Raw genomic sequence first — 15,205 nt, forward strand, 5'->3', positions numbered from 1 at the left:
GTCCTTTATTTCTCCTTTCACATTACCCTGATTTCTAAATGGAAAGTGTGTTTTGAATTCAACTGAGTGCTGTTGTGAATAAACCTGGGATAATAGATCCCATTTATACATGTGATTCCAGAATTAGATAGATAGCTGAACAGGAAAATATACTTTTGAGAAATGTTTTATTGAGGAGTAAAACCCTATTTACCTTCTAAACCCACTGTAGGAAAACAGTTTTAAAATTGTGTCGTGTCCCTCCACAGGCTCCATTCCAGATGAAAGGCTCTATCGGATGTTTGTCAATAAAAAAGTAACAATGTTGAGACCAAAGGAAGATGAGAACTCATGGTTTAACTTATTTGTGATTCATCAGAACAGGTAAAAACACTCTGAATAGTTTTACGTGAAGCACTGCGGTCCCCAAGACCTATTTGCGCAGGCCTTTAAGTAAAGGCCTGACTCCTTCACCATCACCAGGATGATGGATTCAAGGGGGGCTCTCCGTTTTGTGTGACTTCAGGCTGAACCTAGTTCACAAGTATTAGTACTTGTGAACGAATGTTTGCCTGGAATGGGTGAGACATGAAGATAAATGCACAGACATCGATGCAGCAGCATGGAATGTCACCATCTCATCTGTTTCTCATGTCCCTAAGAAACATTAGCCATTCTTCCATGTCCTTCACTGTGACTGTGTTATCCATATAAGGTGCTTACTATAGTAGGAATCGCCTGTGTGTATGTTATAGACCTCAAGGCTTTTGTTACATAACTGAATTTCATCCTTCCCAGTGCTTAGACGTGGTCCTGACTTACTGATCTGCAGTTGTATTTTTCTCCTGTCAGTGAACGTATATTTCCAATTTTTTGATGAAATGATCACTTCCTCCACCTCTCTCTCTCTCTCTCTCTCTCTCTCTCTCACTCTGTGTGTGTGTGTGTATTGTGTGAATGCATTTTCAGAAACAAAAGTAGATGAGCTGTCTTTTGCTAGTATGTACGTCATTTATTCTCCTGGTAGAGTCCATGATGACTGAGGAAGAGAAACCAGAATAAGCATGCTGTCTCCTATGTTCCCTACATCGGAAGGAGTGAGGCAAGGTGCTCAGAGTAATTGCAGGAAGCTGATAGGAGAGAGAGCCAGAGCTGGGAAGTCTTGAAGAAGACACCAAGGGATCTGGGCCTGACTGTGATGTATTTGAGTGCAGGCTTAGGCTAAGTGCTAGGTCAGTGCAAGTCTTCAGGAAGCAGACGTATGAGTCTGAAACTGTCTCAAGTGTGTTTTGGTATGTATGAATTCTATGAACCTTTACACCACTGCTGGCCACTGACTTCCTTTTCTGCCTCAACTGCATCACACAGGGAAAGGTGAAGGGGAAACTCATTATTACAAAAGGTTGATCTATAATGAAAAGTGGGAAGCCCTGCTGCAAGTGGTGATGTGTGCATCTCACTGCAGAAGATGGTGGTGCTCATGTCTGCTCAGAGGGTGAGCTGCTTGCTCCTCAGGGCAGCTCCCGGTTTTTATTTTGAAATTAGTATCTGGGGAAGGTGCTTGAATACCTTGTTTCCCATTGTACTTTTGTGGACTAACTTGAGCCTGCCGAGTGTTTATGTCCAGCAGTTAGCACTGTGGTATAAGACTTATACTGTTTGTTGGTTCTTTCCATATTAGTCCTTGACTTTCCTTGTAGGAAAGACCAGACCTTCCTCATTAATTCACCTCTTTATGTTTATATCATTAAGGACTTGAGGAGCTGGAAAGGAGGGAGAGGAAGGGAGGAGAGAGAGTATTTGTGTGTTTATGTTTCTCTGTTTATTTGTTGAGCATGGCCTTAGATTCTTGACCTCACAAGATGCTGCTGTTCAGGCTTGTGTTTTCCTGTCCTCGCCTTGGAGTCAACCAGTTCTCCGATGAGTTCTCATTGCTTCTATTGGTAGTACTTAGAACTAACATATATGAGCTCTAGGTGTGCTTGCTGTTGCTAGATCTCTTATATATCAGTGAACAGAGTTAATGTATAGTAATGCACGTAAGTGTCTCAGCTGTGTGTGTGTGCACAAAATAACACAACCATAAGTTCCTGCTGATTTTAATTTAATCCAGATCTACAGTGTGTGTGTGTGTGTGTGTGTGTGTGTGTGTGTGTGTGAGAGAGAGAGAGAGAGAGAGAGAGAGAGAGACACCCAGGCCCTTACACATGCTAGGAGGCAATGCTCTGGCACTGCATAGCATTCACGGTCCCCTTTGTTTCTGGTGTGTATTATATACAGTGCACAGAAGCGTTTGCTCCTCCTCGCCTCCATCTCTGTGAGGAACACTCTCTAATATTAGAGTCCAGTGTCTGCATTTCAGTTCCTGGCCTTCCACATCTGGTCAGGATGCCAGCCTCAAAGCTGTTGTGCTCCATTCCTCCCTCCCTTTTCACCACTGTGTGTGTGATTCTTACAGACAGATTAATTTCTTTCCCTTCTCATTCTTACATACATCTGCTGTTATTACACCTTAGGAGTTCTGGAAAACAGGATTGCTCATTTGGGTGTGTGTCCTTCAACCTTTGCACTTTATTTCTGCTTCTTTATGATGACCAGCTTGGATCTTGCTGCAGGAGAGAGACTGAAGTGGCGAGAGATTGTTTTGCAGTCTTGCAGCAGGCTGCCAGCATCCTTATCCCTTTGTTCCAGAAAAGATTGTGTGCTCTGTGAAGGCACAGTGGCATTGTGTTGTGTTTGAGTCATACACACAACATAAGAAACACCTCACACACAACATAAGAAACACATAGCCCTGCTGCTCCCCTAGCTCATTGTCCACCTTCCCTGAGCTCTGGAGTTTAGCTACATATCTTGTGGTACTGTGACTCCTCAAAGCTTATTCTCAATGCAGAATTCCCAGGCTTGCCCTTCCCTGCAGGGCACTCTGTCCCCTCATATGGACCTCCTCCTCAAGAGGCCTACTAATTCAGAGCCCAGCTTTCAGTTGAAGTCATTGTGTTTCAGTGTGCTGAAAACTGTTAATTTAATTGGCCATCTTATTCCTATTTATAATTAATAAATGAAACAGATGTTAAAGGCACTGCAAACATTTAGTAGTTTGATATTTTATCATGAAGTTTAGACTTAACCCATTTTTTTCCTCCTTTTTGGGGTATGCAATCAGGTTCAATTGTAGATTTGAGGTGGACAGAGCTCTTGTTTTCCCTACTTGGTCACAGTACAGTACTCTGTATAAACTCTGCTGTCTCCTTACAGTGCAGACCTGGAGGCTTCCTGCTTCCTCTCATGCCTCTGGCTTGATTGTACCCTGAAAGTTTGTAAGGTTGTACACTGGAATTCGATTCAATCACCAACCCTTTGGGAGTTTCTGACAAGAATGGAGAAAAAAGATTTGTGTAAACTTGAGAAGGAATTTTCCCTTGCTGCTATGAACTTATGTTCTGATTTAAATCTTGGTGTAGGAGTAAGCATGGAAATACCAACTTCATCCCAGAGCAGTTTTTGGATGACTTCATCGACCTTGTTATCTGGGGCCATGAACATGAGTGTAAAATTGGCCCAATCAAAAATGAGCAGCAGCTCTTCTATGTGTCTCAGCCCGGAAGCTCAGTGGTGACGTCCCTTTCCCCTGGAGAAGCTGTGAAGAAGTGAGTCCTTTAATATTCTAAGTCAGTTTTTCAGAAACCCTTGCTATGTCTGAGCATCCCACACTAGTGCTGTTGGCTGCAGAGGACAGCTTGTTTAGTTCTGGAGTCAAACACAGGTTTGCATGTAGGAGCTTTACCCACTGAGCCACCTCACCCGCCCTGAGGTCACTTTGTGTATGAGGCTTGGTTGTTGTAGTTGCTCTGTTTTAAAGGTTGGTTTTGTTTGTTTGTTTTCTTTCATTTTAATTGTCTCATTTATTCCCAGGCAAATAACAAACAAAAAACAAACAAATGCTGCTTTAAGAGAGGAATACAGATGCCTGTAGTTCACTTTGAAATACATCCAAAAAAATAAAGTGCAGGATAATAGGGAATGGTGTGCAGGTGGCTGAATAGATAATTTCATAAATACTTCACCATGGCATCCGGGAGTCGGGTAAAATGGGCTCACTACCAAACTTCTTACTTTGCTGTGCATCCTTTTTTTTTTTTCTCCCACAATAAAATGGGAGAAAAGGTTTTTTTGTAAATTCCATGATCTTGAATGGTTTCTGTTTAGCTTGTCTGGATATCATCTTGCTCAGTTACTAAGGGAGAGTAGGGTTGGACCAGTTAATTGCCAATGTGCTTTGTAGCTCCTAGATTCTCTTGTTCCCTCTTCCTCTGTGACAGGGAACACAAGGGTGACCATCACAGAGAGCAGTCATGTAAGCCTCCATGGTCTCAGTCTACTAACAGGGTTGTTGCTACAGCCATTTGTGGTAAGACTTCCCAGTTTAGCCTTGTCTCACTGGGGACACTCCTAGAGTTGATGTTCCTGAGTTTGCTTCTTTCAGCCTTAAGTTTTGTAACCTCGAAGGGTCACTCTCTTAGAATTTCCACTCAGGTGTGATTAGATTTAGATTTGGACAGCTTAAATGGCAGTTGGCAAGATCCTTAGGAGGTGTCATGACCCTAAAGGTCTGACTTGACTCACTTCTGTTTTGGCAGGGTAGTAAGGCCATGGCTATACTGATGTGCTCAAGCCTTTTGACTGAGAAAATGTTTGGTGGTTGTTGGCGATTTTGCTGCCTTTTAGGAAAATTCAAGACTAATATTTAAAAATAAATTTCAGATTAGCTACTATGTAGACATTTACAAATTTTAACAAAATCTATATATAAGCAGATTCCCATAGTAACTTAGTTGAGCTCTTTCTGGTTATAAATGTACTGTTGTAGCATATCTAATTTCTTTTGTGTCCGTGTTGGGGGATGGCTTTTAAAATGGTCTCCATGTAGCTTAGGCTGGCCTTGAACTGATGGTTCTCTTTCCATTGCCCCCACGTACTAGAATCAAAGAGTGTGCTGCCATGCCTAGCTTTCTTTTCTATATATATATATTTTTAATTAGATATTTTCTTTATTTTACTTTTCAAATGTTATCCCCTTTCCTAGTTTCCCCTCCGAAAATCCCCTATCCTCTGCCCCTCCCCCTGCCCCCCAACCCACACACTCCTGTTTCCTGGCCCTGGCATTCCCCTACACTTGGGCATAGAACCTTCACAGGACCAAGGGCCTCTCCTCCCATTGATGGCTGACTAGGCCATCCTCTGCTACATATGCAGTTAGAGCCAAGAGTCCCTCCATGTGATTTCTTTGATTGGTGGTTTAGTCCCAGGGAGCTCTGGGGTTACTGGTTAGTTCATATTGTTCATACCTAGCTTTCTAATGCAGTCTAAATTGCTGACATTTTGTGAGCTGGGCTTTGGTAGAAAGTTTTACGGGCAGCTCTGCTCAGGCCCTGATGGTTATGGTACAAACAGTACAAAGAGCATGGCAATGAGCTGTGTGCTTGCGTGGCTCTCTCTGTCTGGCATGCTCTGCATAGTCTTTATTATACTATAGTCAGGGTTGTCCCTTTGTGAAACTGTATTTGTTCAGATAGGAGAGATAGAGGGAATGATGGGGGAGTTCACTTTATTCTTAGGAAGAATGTTATTTTTTACTATTAAAAAATTAAAATTAAATTGACAGAAACATCTATTTTTAACAGTATTGTTTTATAAGCAAATATTTTATAAGAACTAAGAAAAAATGGAGCCTTTTATTTACAAACAGGGTCCCAACTAGCCTCTAACTTGTCATCCTCCTGCCTCAGTCTCCTGGGTGTTAGGAATCACAGGCATGTGCCCCCCAAGCCTTGTTGATAGCTTTGACTGTTTGTTCATCTTCCTGAGGGTGCCCACTAAATGTCTGAGCTCTTGGTCTTCTGTGCAGACATGTAGGCTTGCTGCGCATCAAAGGGAGAAAGATGAACATGCAGAAGCTGCCTCTCCGCACAGTGCGGCAGTTCTTCATGGAAGACGTGGTTCTGGCGAACCACCCAAATCTGTTCAACCCTGACAATCCTAAGGTGACCCAGGCCATCCAGAGCTTCTGTTTGGAGAAGGTAACTGTTTCCAAAAGCAACAGTGAAGTCTGCTTTGTTTGAAAACTCACTGCCCCTCGGTTACAGGGCTGAGCAGGAGAGAGGGAAGCTGTCTGTGTTTATTGCTCACGAAGCTGCACCACTGGTGCTCAGGACATGAGATCATCTTTCATTTATTTCTTTAAATAGAATTATTTACTCAAGAAATTTGTTCTTTGACAATTTCATACATGTATATAATATCCCCTTCTCTCCCTTTTCCTTTCCCATATGAAGTCTTTTTCCTATTCCTGTCTTCATTTTGTGACTCATTGAGTTTAAAACAGGGCCATCTGTGTGCCCCTGGGTTTGGAACCTATTGGTGCCTGGTCTTGTGCAAGATCCATGCAACCTTGTGAATTTATGGCTGTAGTGGTTATGTCATGCCTGGATGAGGCTCCACATCCATTCTTTTCCCCTGGCTCTTCCTTCTGCCCTGGCTTTCTCAGTGTCCTCCGAGCCTGAGAGGGGAACACATACTTGGACTTGTAGGGCTGAGTGTCCAACTGCAAAGCCTTTTCTTACATAGAAGAATGATGGATATCGAGAAGTCATCAGTTAACTCTCCTAGAACCTCCTTTTTTTTTTTTTCAAAGATTTGATTTATTGTATGTACATGAGTACACTGTAGCTGCCTTCAGACACACCAGGAAAGGGCATCACATCCCATTAGAGATGGTTGTGAGCCACCATGTGGGTGCTGGGAATTAAACTCAGGACCTCTGGAAGAGCAGTTGGTTCTCTTTACCACTGAGCCATCTCTCCAGAACTTTTTTTTTTTTTTTTCCTCCAGAACTTTTAAAGAGCACACACATCCAATCTCCTCACTTTGATCTGTGTTTGATAATGGCTCACCTTCCTTGTGAAAGCAGATGCTGACTTTGGAGATGAGAAGACACTGTGGTTCTAATTCCCATTACACATTCCTCCCACCCTAAAAACTACTCCAAATAGAATCTTAGCCTCCTTTTCTGTTGTAGACCTTGTAGACCGCTGCCACCCCTCAGCCTCTGCAGAGGTTCTGGCTCTCCTGCTGTAGTCAAGCTGCACATTTTTATCATATAGGCTGCAACTTGATAGCCGTAATAGCTGGGATTATTTAGTCCACACTCTGCCAGCTTTGATTTTACCTCTTATTCTCATGTAACGTAGGAAGTGGGGGTGATGATGGTGATCACGGATGCGTGCATACTGACTGCCTTTGTGAGCTCTGTCCCGAGATGCAGCGCCCGCCCGTGTATGGAAAGGTTCTACCTCCTGCTTTCTGTCTTCTTCTGTTACTTCCTCCTCTCTCCTCCTCCTTATTGTTTCTAGGAATTGAATCCAGGGCTTTATAGATGCTATACAATTTCTCTACCATTGAGTGCCTTAGCCTCCTAATCCATTCTCTCCCCCACAAACTAGACCTTAGATTACACAGCTGGCCATTATCACAGCTGAAGAAGCAACACGTGGCTTGCATAACTGAAAAGCTTTAGTGTGTGCATGTTCCAAGGTGACTGCTGTCACAGACTCAAGCTTACTAGGGTTATAGGCCTATCTCTGCCAGCTCTGCTCTTCACTATCAGAAAGATGTCAGCTGTGGCCAAGGTGCATATATTGTCTTTGCAGCTGAAAAAACTGTCACCCCACTAGCTCCAAATATCCCTGAATAGTTTTATTGGTGACCATTTCCTGAATTCAGGCAGGTAGGAAATCCCTGTGTTGACTTTGTATGATGTATCTACAGCAGCCAGCCCAAGGTTTCTCAGGCTTGGCACAGCTGGCATTTTGACCAGGTAATTCTCTGCTGTGGGAGCAGCTGGGGTTCTGTGCCTTACAGGATCTGCCACTAAATGCCATTAATCAGGGTATACTGTTGCTGTAATGGGCACTGCAACCAAAAGCAGCTTAGGGAGGAAGGGGTTATTTGGCTTATATGTCCTCAATCGCAATCTTTTTGGGAAGCTAAAACAGGAACTCGAGTCAGGCAGGGGCAGAGGTCAGGGAGGAGGCTTGCTTTCCATGACTTGCTAAGTCTGCTTTTTTAGAGAACCCAGGACCACTAGCCTAGGGTGACACTATCCACAGTGGGCTGGGCCATCCCACCAGTAACTAAGAAAATGTCCTTTAGCCCAGACCTGATGAATGCATTTCCACACGTGAAGTTCCCTCCTCTCAGATGACTCTAGCTGTGTCAAGTTGATGTAAAAACTAGCCAGCACACCCCTTTCTCTACAGTCACGATACGACAGACTGTGAAATGTTTCAAGGGTTGAAATCACCTCTGCTTGAGCTCTGCTGCAGTTCCTGTACCTAAAATCTGTTCTCCTCTCCTCTCCTCTCCTCTCCTCTCCTCTCCTCTCCTCTCCTCTCCTCTCCTCTCCTCTCCTCTCCTCTCCTCTCCTCTCCTCTTCTCTCTCTCTCTCTCTTTTAGACATGTTTTCGGTTTGAGGCCCTGGCTAGCCAGGAACTTGAGTGTGCTGTGACCCCCCTGCCTGTACCTCCCAAGTGCCTAGATTACTGGAATGCCCACCCTTAGGAGAGACATAAGAATCCAGACAGGAAGGGTGGTTATTGACAACAGTGATTTAAGCTGTGCATAATTTGGTCATTTCTGATATCTCTCTGATATGGTCCTTAATTATATTGTTATCTTCATACCTGTGAGGACAAGGTTTACTTGTTAAGTTTTGTTTTGTTTTGTTGGGGTTTTTTGTTTTGTTTTGTTTTGTTTTTTTGTATTTTAAACTTATTTTGGTTTTTGAAACAGAGTCTTGCTCTGTTGCTAAATTGGCCTGGAGCTCACTGGGGCCTCAAATGCTCAGCCTTCTTTCTGCCCCTGGAATGTGGGTTCCAGGCATGCAGGTGCCACCATGCCCAGCTTCCTACCTTTCTGTTTAGCACTTGTGCTACTGCCTGGCGCATGGGTGCCATGCATGCTGGCTGACTGGGAGTTGACTGAGCTGATCTCCTAAAGCTCTCTTCCATCCAGGAGTGCAGTCACTAGCACCAGAGGCTGTCGACTATAATACACTCAGAGTTCACTTTCTTGATTGTGCTAACCACATTTCAAGTACCCTATGTCCACATGTGCTTCATGGCAGTAGCCCCAGATACTACACAGGTAGATATTATTTCTGGGAACAGGCATGGTGCTGCATTCCTATAATCCCAGTACTTGGCAGGTGGAGGCAGGCAAATCAGGGCAGCATTATAAAATCTCACACTTGGAAAAGACTAGATTGGCAAACAGCTGCAGCCATTAGGAAGATGTGTTGGAAATAAAATCTGCCTTCTTGACCCTTAGCTTAGCTTTCTCAGGAACAGTGTAGGATAAGTGCTTTTGTTTGTGAATCTCTGAGATTTATAAGCTTGATCTGGTACATAGTGGAAACACTCATCTTGTTTACTTGAGCTTTTCCAAGGTAGACAATCCAAGATGCTATAGATTCCTGCAGAGTCTTTATGACTCCACTGAAAATTGGTTTAAAGTTAAGGAGGGTAACCCATGTTGAAACTTGAGTAGGAAATTGAAAGAGTCAATATTGTAGACTTTCTTGTGAAGGAGTTATGATTGAGATGGACAAATTACTGAGAATGTTTGTAAAATAAACTGTTAAGGGATGAGATTGGTGGGGGCACCACAAGCTTTAAAGGATGCAGTCAGCGAGATGGAGACCAGGGTGGCTGAGGATCTATCTGTGCAGAACTTTGCAGGAATATAAACTGTTTCAGCCAGTTTGCACGAAGTTTAATTCTTTGGCATTTTTATTCTGAGATTGAAGAAATGCTTGACAATGCTGAGCGGGAACGACTGGGGAATCCTCAGCAGCCGGGGAAGCCTCTTATCCGACTACGGGTAAGTGCTATGTGCATTAACCAATCCTTGTTAGGCTTTATAATAATGCACACCTAACATACTTTCCTGAAAATTAGTAAGGTAAGTGCTTAGAGCAATGGGAAGAGGCAAAAATGGGAAGCTGGAAGCTGTGGGCTTGGTCTAATCTCAGGTGAACTGTATTGATTTGGTAGTATATTCATATTTCTTGTCGTTTCCTAAATAATTTGTTTCTAATCAGCCCTTGCTCAGCCCTCTTGCTCCCCTGTGGGCACCTTGGTCTTGCTGAAGCTCCTGGGAGGAATTGCATGTATTCTCATTCTCTGTGAGTGTGTTCCAGCACTCCCTGCAGCCTGGTGCTGTGATGTGGGGCCTGTGGTGCTCCTGCCATGCTGATTCACTCCTGCTGTCCTTTCTGTTCACAGTACAAATGCTTGTATGTAATGTGTGCCGATTACTATTTTGGTTACTGTGAGCCGCACTGTCCTGTGAGTCAGCCCGTCCTTCCCACTCTGACAGAAAACTGACAGAAAAAGTAGAGTATGTTCATTTGTCCCACTGCTTCTCCCTCTGCACCAGCCCTGCTGAGTGTTTATCTTCCGTGTCCTAAGACAGATAGAGCCTACAGTCACTGTCTTCAAGTTCTGATGGAGCAGGTGACCTGTAATTTTGAGTTTGCTTCAGGTTTTGCCACTGAATTCCCTCAGTTACTCTGTGAGCTATCTCCAGCTCCTCCTGTCTCTTGGCCATCTTTTCATTCTAAGCGTCTGGCTTTAACAGCATTTGGTAGTAGTGAGTCTTGATTTTTTTATTTTTTATTTTTTATTTTTTGGTAAGTCCTGTGCTCAGGGAGTATGGCCTTAAATCCAGCAGCGTTGGCATCCCCAGTGTTAAAATGTGGAATTCCAGGTCCCACACTGACCCTGTTGCCTTCTGACAAGATCCCAGAGATTTGTGTGCACATTACCGCTTGAGAAGTCCTGGGATATTCCTGAGGGGCTGAGAATTTGATAGTGCTCAGTCCAGGAGGTTGGTGCTTTAATGTGAGAGTAGTCACAGTCTCACACTATACAGTCCAAAAATTCTTGTGAGTGCACAGATCAGGAGGCTGGTCCCTCAGGAGTCCCAATCTGGAGAGCCACTGTGTCCCCAGTCTGTGGACAAAGCCTGGAAATGCTCATTGTAATGTAAGAGAAGAATAGACAGTGGCAGCAGGATAAGCTAGCTCAGCAGCGAGGGGGAAGGGCAAGTGAGCTCTTACTTCGAGATGCCACCCACAACAGTTAAGGCAATCAAGACAAATGGTTTCAGAGGGTTAAAGTCTGCTGGTGGATCAGAGGCAGCAGGAGATAGGTGCCACCGTGGCTGGTATGGAAGCCGAGGGCTCACATTTTTAGCCATAAGCATGAGAGTGAGTGCAGGTCAGCAGTACATGATGCTCTTTACTGTCAAAGCCTACCTCTGAGAAGGCCATCCCCCCTAAGCCTCAGACTATGGGGGAATCTCATTCAAACTACCGTAAGTAGCCATTTCTCAGAACCCACAGACATGACAGTTCTCACTGTCTGGATTTTCCTGGCATTGTCTTTGTCCAGTCTGGGGCTGTCTTCCTGGGACCCAGGTGAATAAGCTGAGTTAGGTAAGGAGCATGTTTTGTTAAGGATTTATCCCTCTATTTTGAAAGTTGAGAAACTGACTTAAAAGATGCACCTTGTTTCTGGCTAATACCATGCTGTGTGCCTAGGCTATCGTTCCATCCTGAGATGCCATTTCCTTGTTCTGTTGAACAGGAAGTCTGTTTATGTAAACATCACCTGAGTATTATTCTGTCGATAGGACAAATAGTTTAACATCATCATGGTTATTACACACAGAACATAAGTTTGGAAATGTAAAAATATTGAGCTTTTAGACGGATATAACTAGTATACATGCCAGACTATAGAGGCCAAAAAAAAAAAATGTGTATTTCTCAAAAATTGGCACACTGTTTCCTGGTTTAATAGTTTATTCTGTCTTTCCAGGTGGACTATAGTGGAGGCTTTGAACCTTTCAACGTTCTTCGTTTTAGCCAGAAGTTTGTGGATCGAGTCGCTAACCCAAAAGATGTCATCCACTTTTTCAGGCACAGGGAACAAAAGGGAAAAACAGGTAAACTGGTTATTTTAGAAAGTTAAAGAATTTAACTGGCAATATTTGTATAAACCAGTCTTTGGTAAGATAAATACAAAATAGACGATTTTAGTATTTGTAATGTTAGACAAAAAAAAGGTAAGTGAATATTTTATCTTCTGAACATTTGGGGTATTTTCTTGTTTACTTGCTTTTAGAGGCAGTCTTGCTATGTAACCCAGTCTGGCCTCACACTGGATCTTGCCTTAGTGTCCTGAGTGCTGGGACTGTAGGCATGTGCAGTCCCACCCAGCTGCATTATGGTTTTTTTAAAGTTGTGACAATTAATGTAGGCTTGGGGAAAGGCTTTGTCTGCGAGTGACAGCGCTCATGACTTGAGACACGTGTTTTTCACTATCCGTGTTTATTTCCTACCACAGATGAATGGTCGGAGTGCATGCTCTCACCTTTTGCAGTATTAAGTATTTTGACTTTGTGTATACAGTGCTTTAGAAAGACTTCACACTTTAGAAGTCAAAAATGTTCTGTAGTTTGGTATTTTGATGATTAATAGTTCATTTCCAGTTAAATTTTACAGACTCCTAGTGCCCTGTTAACTATGTTTAAGTCAGCAACTAAAATAATGTTCTTTCATAAGAAGTATCCATTATGTTTGTTATAGAGTGCCCTTCCCTTTATAGCTAGTAAGAGAATTTTCAACAGTGGTAGAAATTAAGAATGATAGGGTTAGGAGAGGTGGATCAGTGGTTAGAGCACTGCCTGCTCTTCCAGAGGACCCAGGCTCCTTTCCCAGCAACCACATGGTGGCTCACAATGTCTATAACTCCAGTTTCAGGAGATCTGATGCTTTTCTCTAGCCTCTAGGCACTGCGTATACATGGTGCATAGATATACATTCAGGCAAACATTCATACACATTAGATGAAAATAAAATAGAATTTAAAAAAGTAGAAAGTTAAGAATGCTAAGAATTTAACCTGAAGCCATGATTCAGATACTGTTGGGAACAAAATAAAGGGGGCAGCCCTGGAGAAAAGTGGGGGAGGAAAAATATGCCATATCTGCCCAGAGTCCCTGTACTCTGGGTAGGTGGACGCAGGGGGACTGCCAGGCCCTTTCCACTTGGCCCCAGGTGAGCATGCCTGACCCATGCAGCGGGGGTGGGGTGGGGTGGGGGGCGTGGAGAAAGGGGCAGCCCCCGACCGGCCACCGCCCCCCCCCCCCCCCAGCTACCCTGCTAAAGCCCCAGGGTTGCAGGAGAGAGGGAATAGGAGAAGAAGTTTCCAACACTGACCAGAGTGTGCAGCGGGCCTTGATGGAGCAGAGACTCTATGGTTTAAGAGCTTTATTATAGAAATGCAGGGAGAAAGAGAGAAGGTAGAAAGTGGTGGGGGGGCTAGAGAGAAAGGAGGAGAGGAGAGGAGAGGAGAGGAGAGGAGAGGAGAGGAGAGGAGAGGAGAGGAGAGGAGAGGAGAAGACAAAGAGAAAAGAAGATAGAGAAGTGAAAGGTGAAGGAACAAAGGAATAAGAGGGTAAGAGAGCGAGGTGGGGGCTGAGCACCACTTGTTATAGTCTTCACTGTTGCTAGGTAACTGGGGAGGAGTTTAGCCTGAAGGTCAGAAGCTTGGGCCATTGCTTACGTGACTACTGACCATGTTTCTCTTGTGGGGGCCATGGGAGGTGGTACCTTAGGCAGGGGCCGGAGTTCCAGGAGCATGAGGGAACGCCTACCGTGTCATGTAGGTGAATTATGACCATCAGGTTCAGACCTCAGCTCCACTGGAGACCAGCCTGCAATTCCCCACAAGATACTGAAGGATAGAGATCAGAAAGCCATGAGCAAGAACCTTGTTTTGGCTGTGAGCTTTAATCAGTTACTTCTTACCTCGGTTTGAGTTTTATCTCCAGCAGATTTTGGTTGGGTAATACTTTTTTATTTAGACTCGAGTTGCTTGGTGGAAATGATGTCACCTATATGTGCCTTAACTGAAAGTTTCTTATTTGGGCCACTCTTATACTTTAATATGTGTGTGACATTGTATAAATGAGTATCAGCTCCACTGTTAAAATTTCTCATTTATAAAACCAGAATTGTGTTTTAAATGGCTAGCAGTGTGTGGCAGATGCAGAGCAGGCATTGCATTTGTAAAGTCACACTAAAGCTTCTGCCTTGGGCTCCTAAAGGTATGTGTCCACCTGGCCAGACACACTGTTTGAGCCGGTGGCTACCATCCAGTCATCTCCTAGACTTGCCCCATGGAAAATGGCCTTCCTCCTCTGGTGTATCATCTCGATTCTTTGCTCTGTGCTCAGATGATGGCCTTTGATGGCTGCATGTGGAGTCTGCCTCCTCAGTGTGCCTCGTTGTCTGTAGCGTGTACTACCTTACACTGCCATTGTGTGCTCTCTTCCTCATAGGCAGGGGTCTTTCAGTTAGCCCATGAAGGTGTCAGCAGAGCAAATGTGGGGCCTGTTTGCTGACCTCCTTCCCAGTGGGCATTGTTAAACTGCCCGGCACGGGGACTTAGCCAGAAGTACATTAATCTAATTTCCTGTTAGTGTTCTCACAGAATGCTGACAGGTGCTCACAGTTGAAACTTAATACAGTCTGTCTGTAAGAGGCACAGTCAGGCCGGGCGTGGTGGCACACGCCTTTAATCCCTGCACTCGGGAGACAGAGGCAGGTGGATTTCTGAGTTTGAGGTCAGCCTGGTCTACAAAGTGAGTTCCAGGACAGCCAGGGCTACACAGAGAAACCCTGTCTCGGAAAAAAAAAAAAACCCAAAAAAAAAACAAAACAAAAAAAAAAGAGAGGCACTGTCAGTAAGACTGTCTGTCTTCCTTTGTTTTGAACTGGGGTGTGTGGTGTGACGTCAGCAGCACTTTTTGATACTGCCGTGATTAGTTCTGGGACCTGGAAGTTCTGCCCATCACTTTTCTATTATAAGTGCAGATGGCCACATAGTGGAACGCTCTGCTATTGTGAGTGTGTTTTAACTCTCATACTTCCTGAAAGGAAGGCTCTGGAGACAATCTTAGCAGAACAGTGGCAAGAGCCATGGTCCTCTAAGATGAGGAAAGCTAATGTGGACTGTGTGGAAAAAGAAGCAAATCCAAAATAACCCCAGGGCCATTAGCAAATACAGCTTCCTTTTTTCCTGAAAACTCATGTGGG

At 44.1% G+C, this 15,205-nt stretch overlaps 1 protein-coding gene across 6 annotated transcripts in view; it reads left to right on the plus strand.

Moving 5' to 3' along the window:
- Positions 1-15,205, plus strand: part of Mre11 (MRE11 double strand break repair nuclease) — a 52,385-nt gene that overhangs the window by 14,784 nt on the left and 22,396 nt on the right. For all 6 annotated transcript variants that reach the window (XM_021171752.3, XM_021171751.3, XM_021171753.3 and 3 more), the window contains 5 exons: positions 249-363; positions 3,444-3,629; positions 5,888-6,059; positions 9,838-9,918; positions 11,922-12,048. In XM_021171752.3, coding sequence (XP_021027411.1) covers positions 249-363; positions 3,444-3,629; positions 5,888-6,059; positions 9,838-9,918; positions 11,922-12,048 — 681 coding nt within the window. The remainder of the gene's footprint in view (positions 1-248; positions 364-3,443; positions 3,630-5,887; positions 6,060-9,837; positions 9,919-11,921; positions 12,049-15,205) is intronic.

Source organism: Mus caroli, unplaced genomic scaffold, assembly GCF_978045245.1.
Source record: "Mus caroli unplaced genomic scaffold, Mus_caroli_1 scaffold_11, whole genome shotgun sequence".
In the NCBI taxonomy this organism is placed as follows: Eukaryota; Metazoa; Chordata; class Mammalia; order Rodentia; family Muridae; genus Mus; species Mus caroli.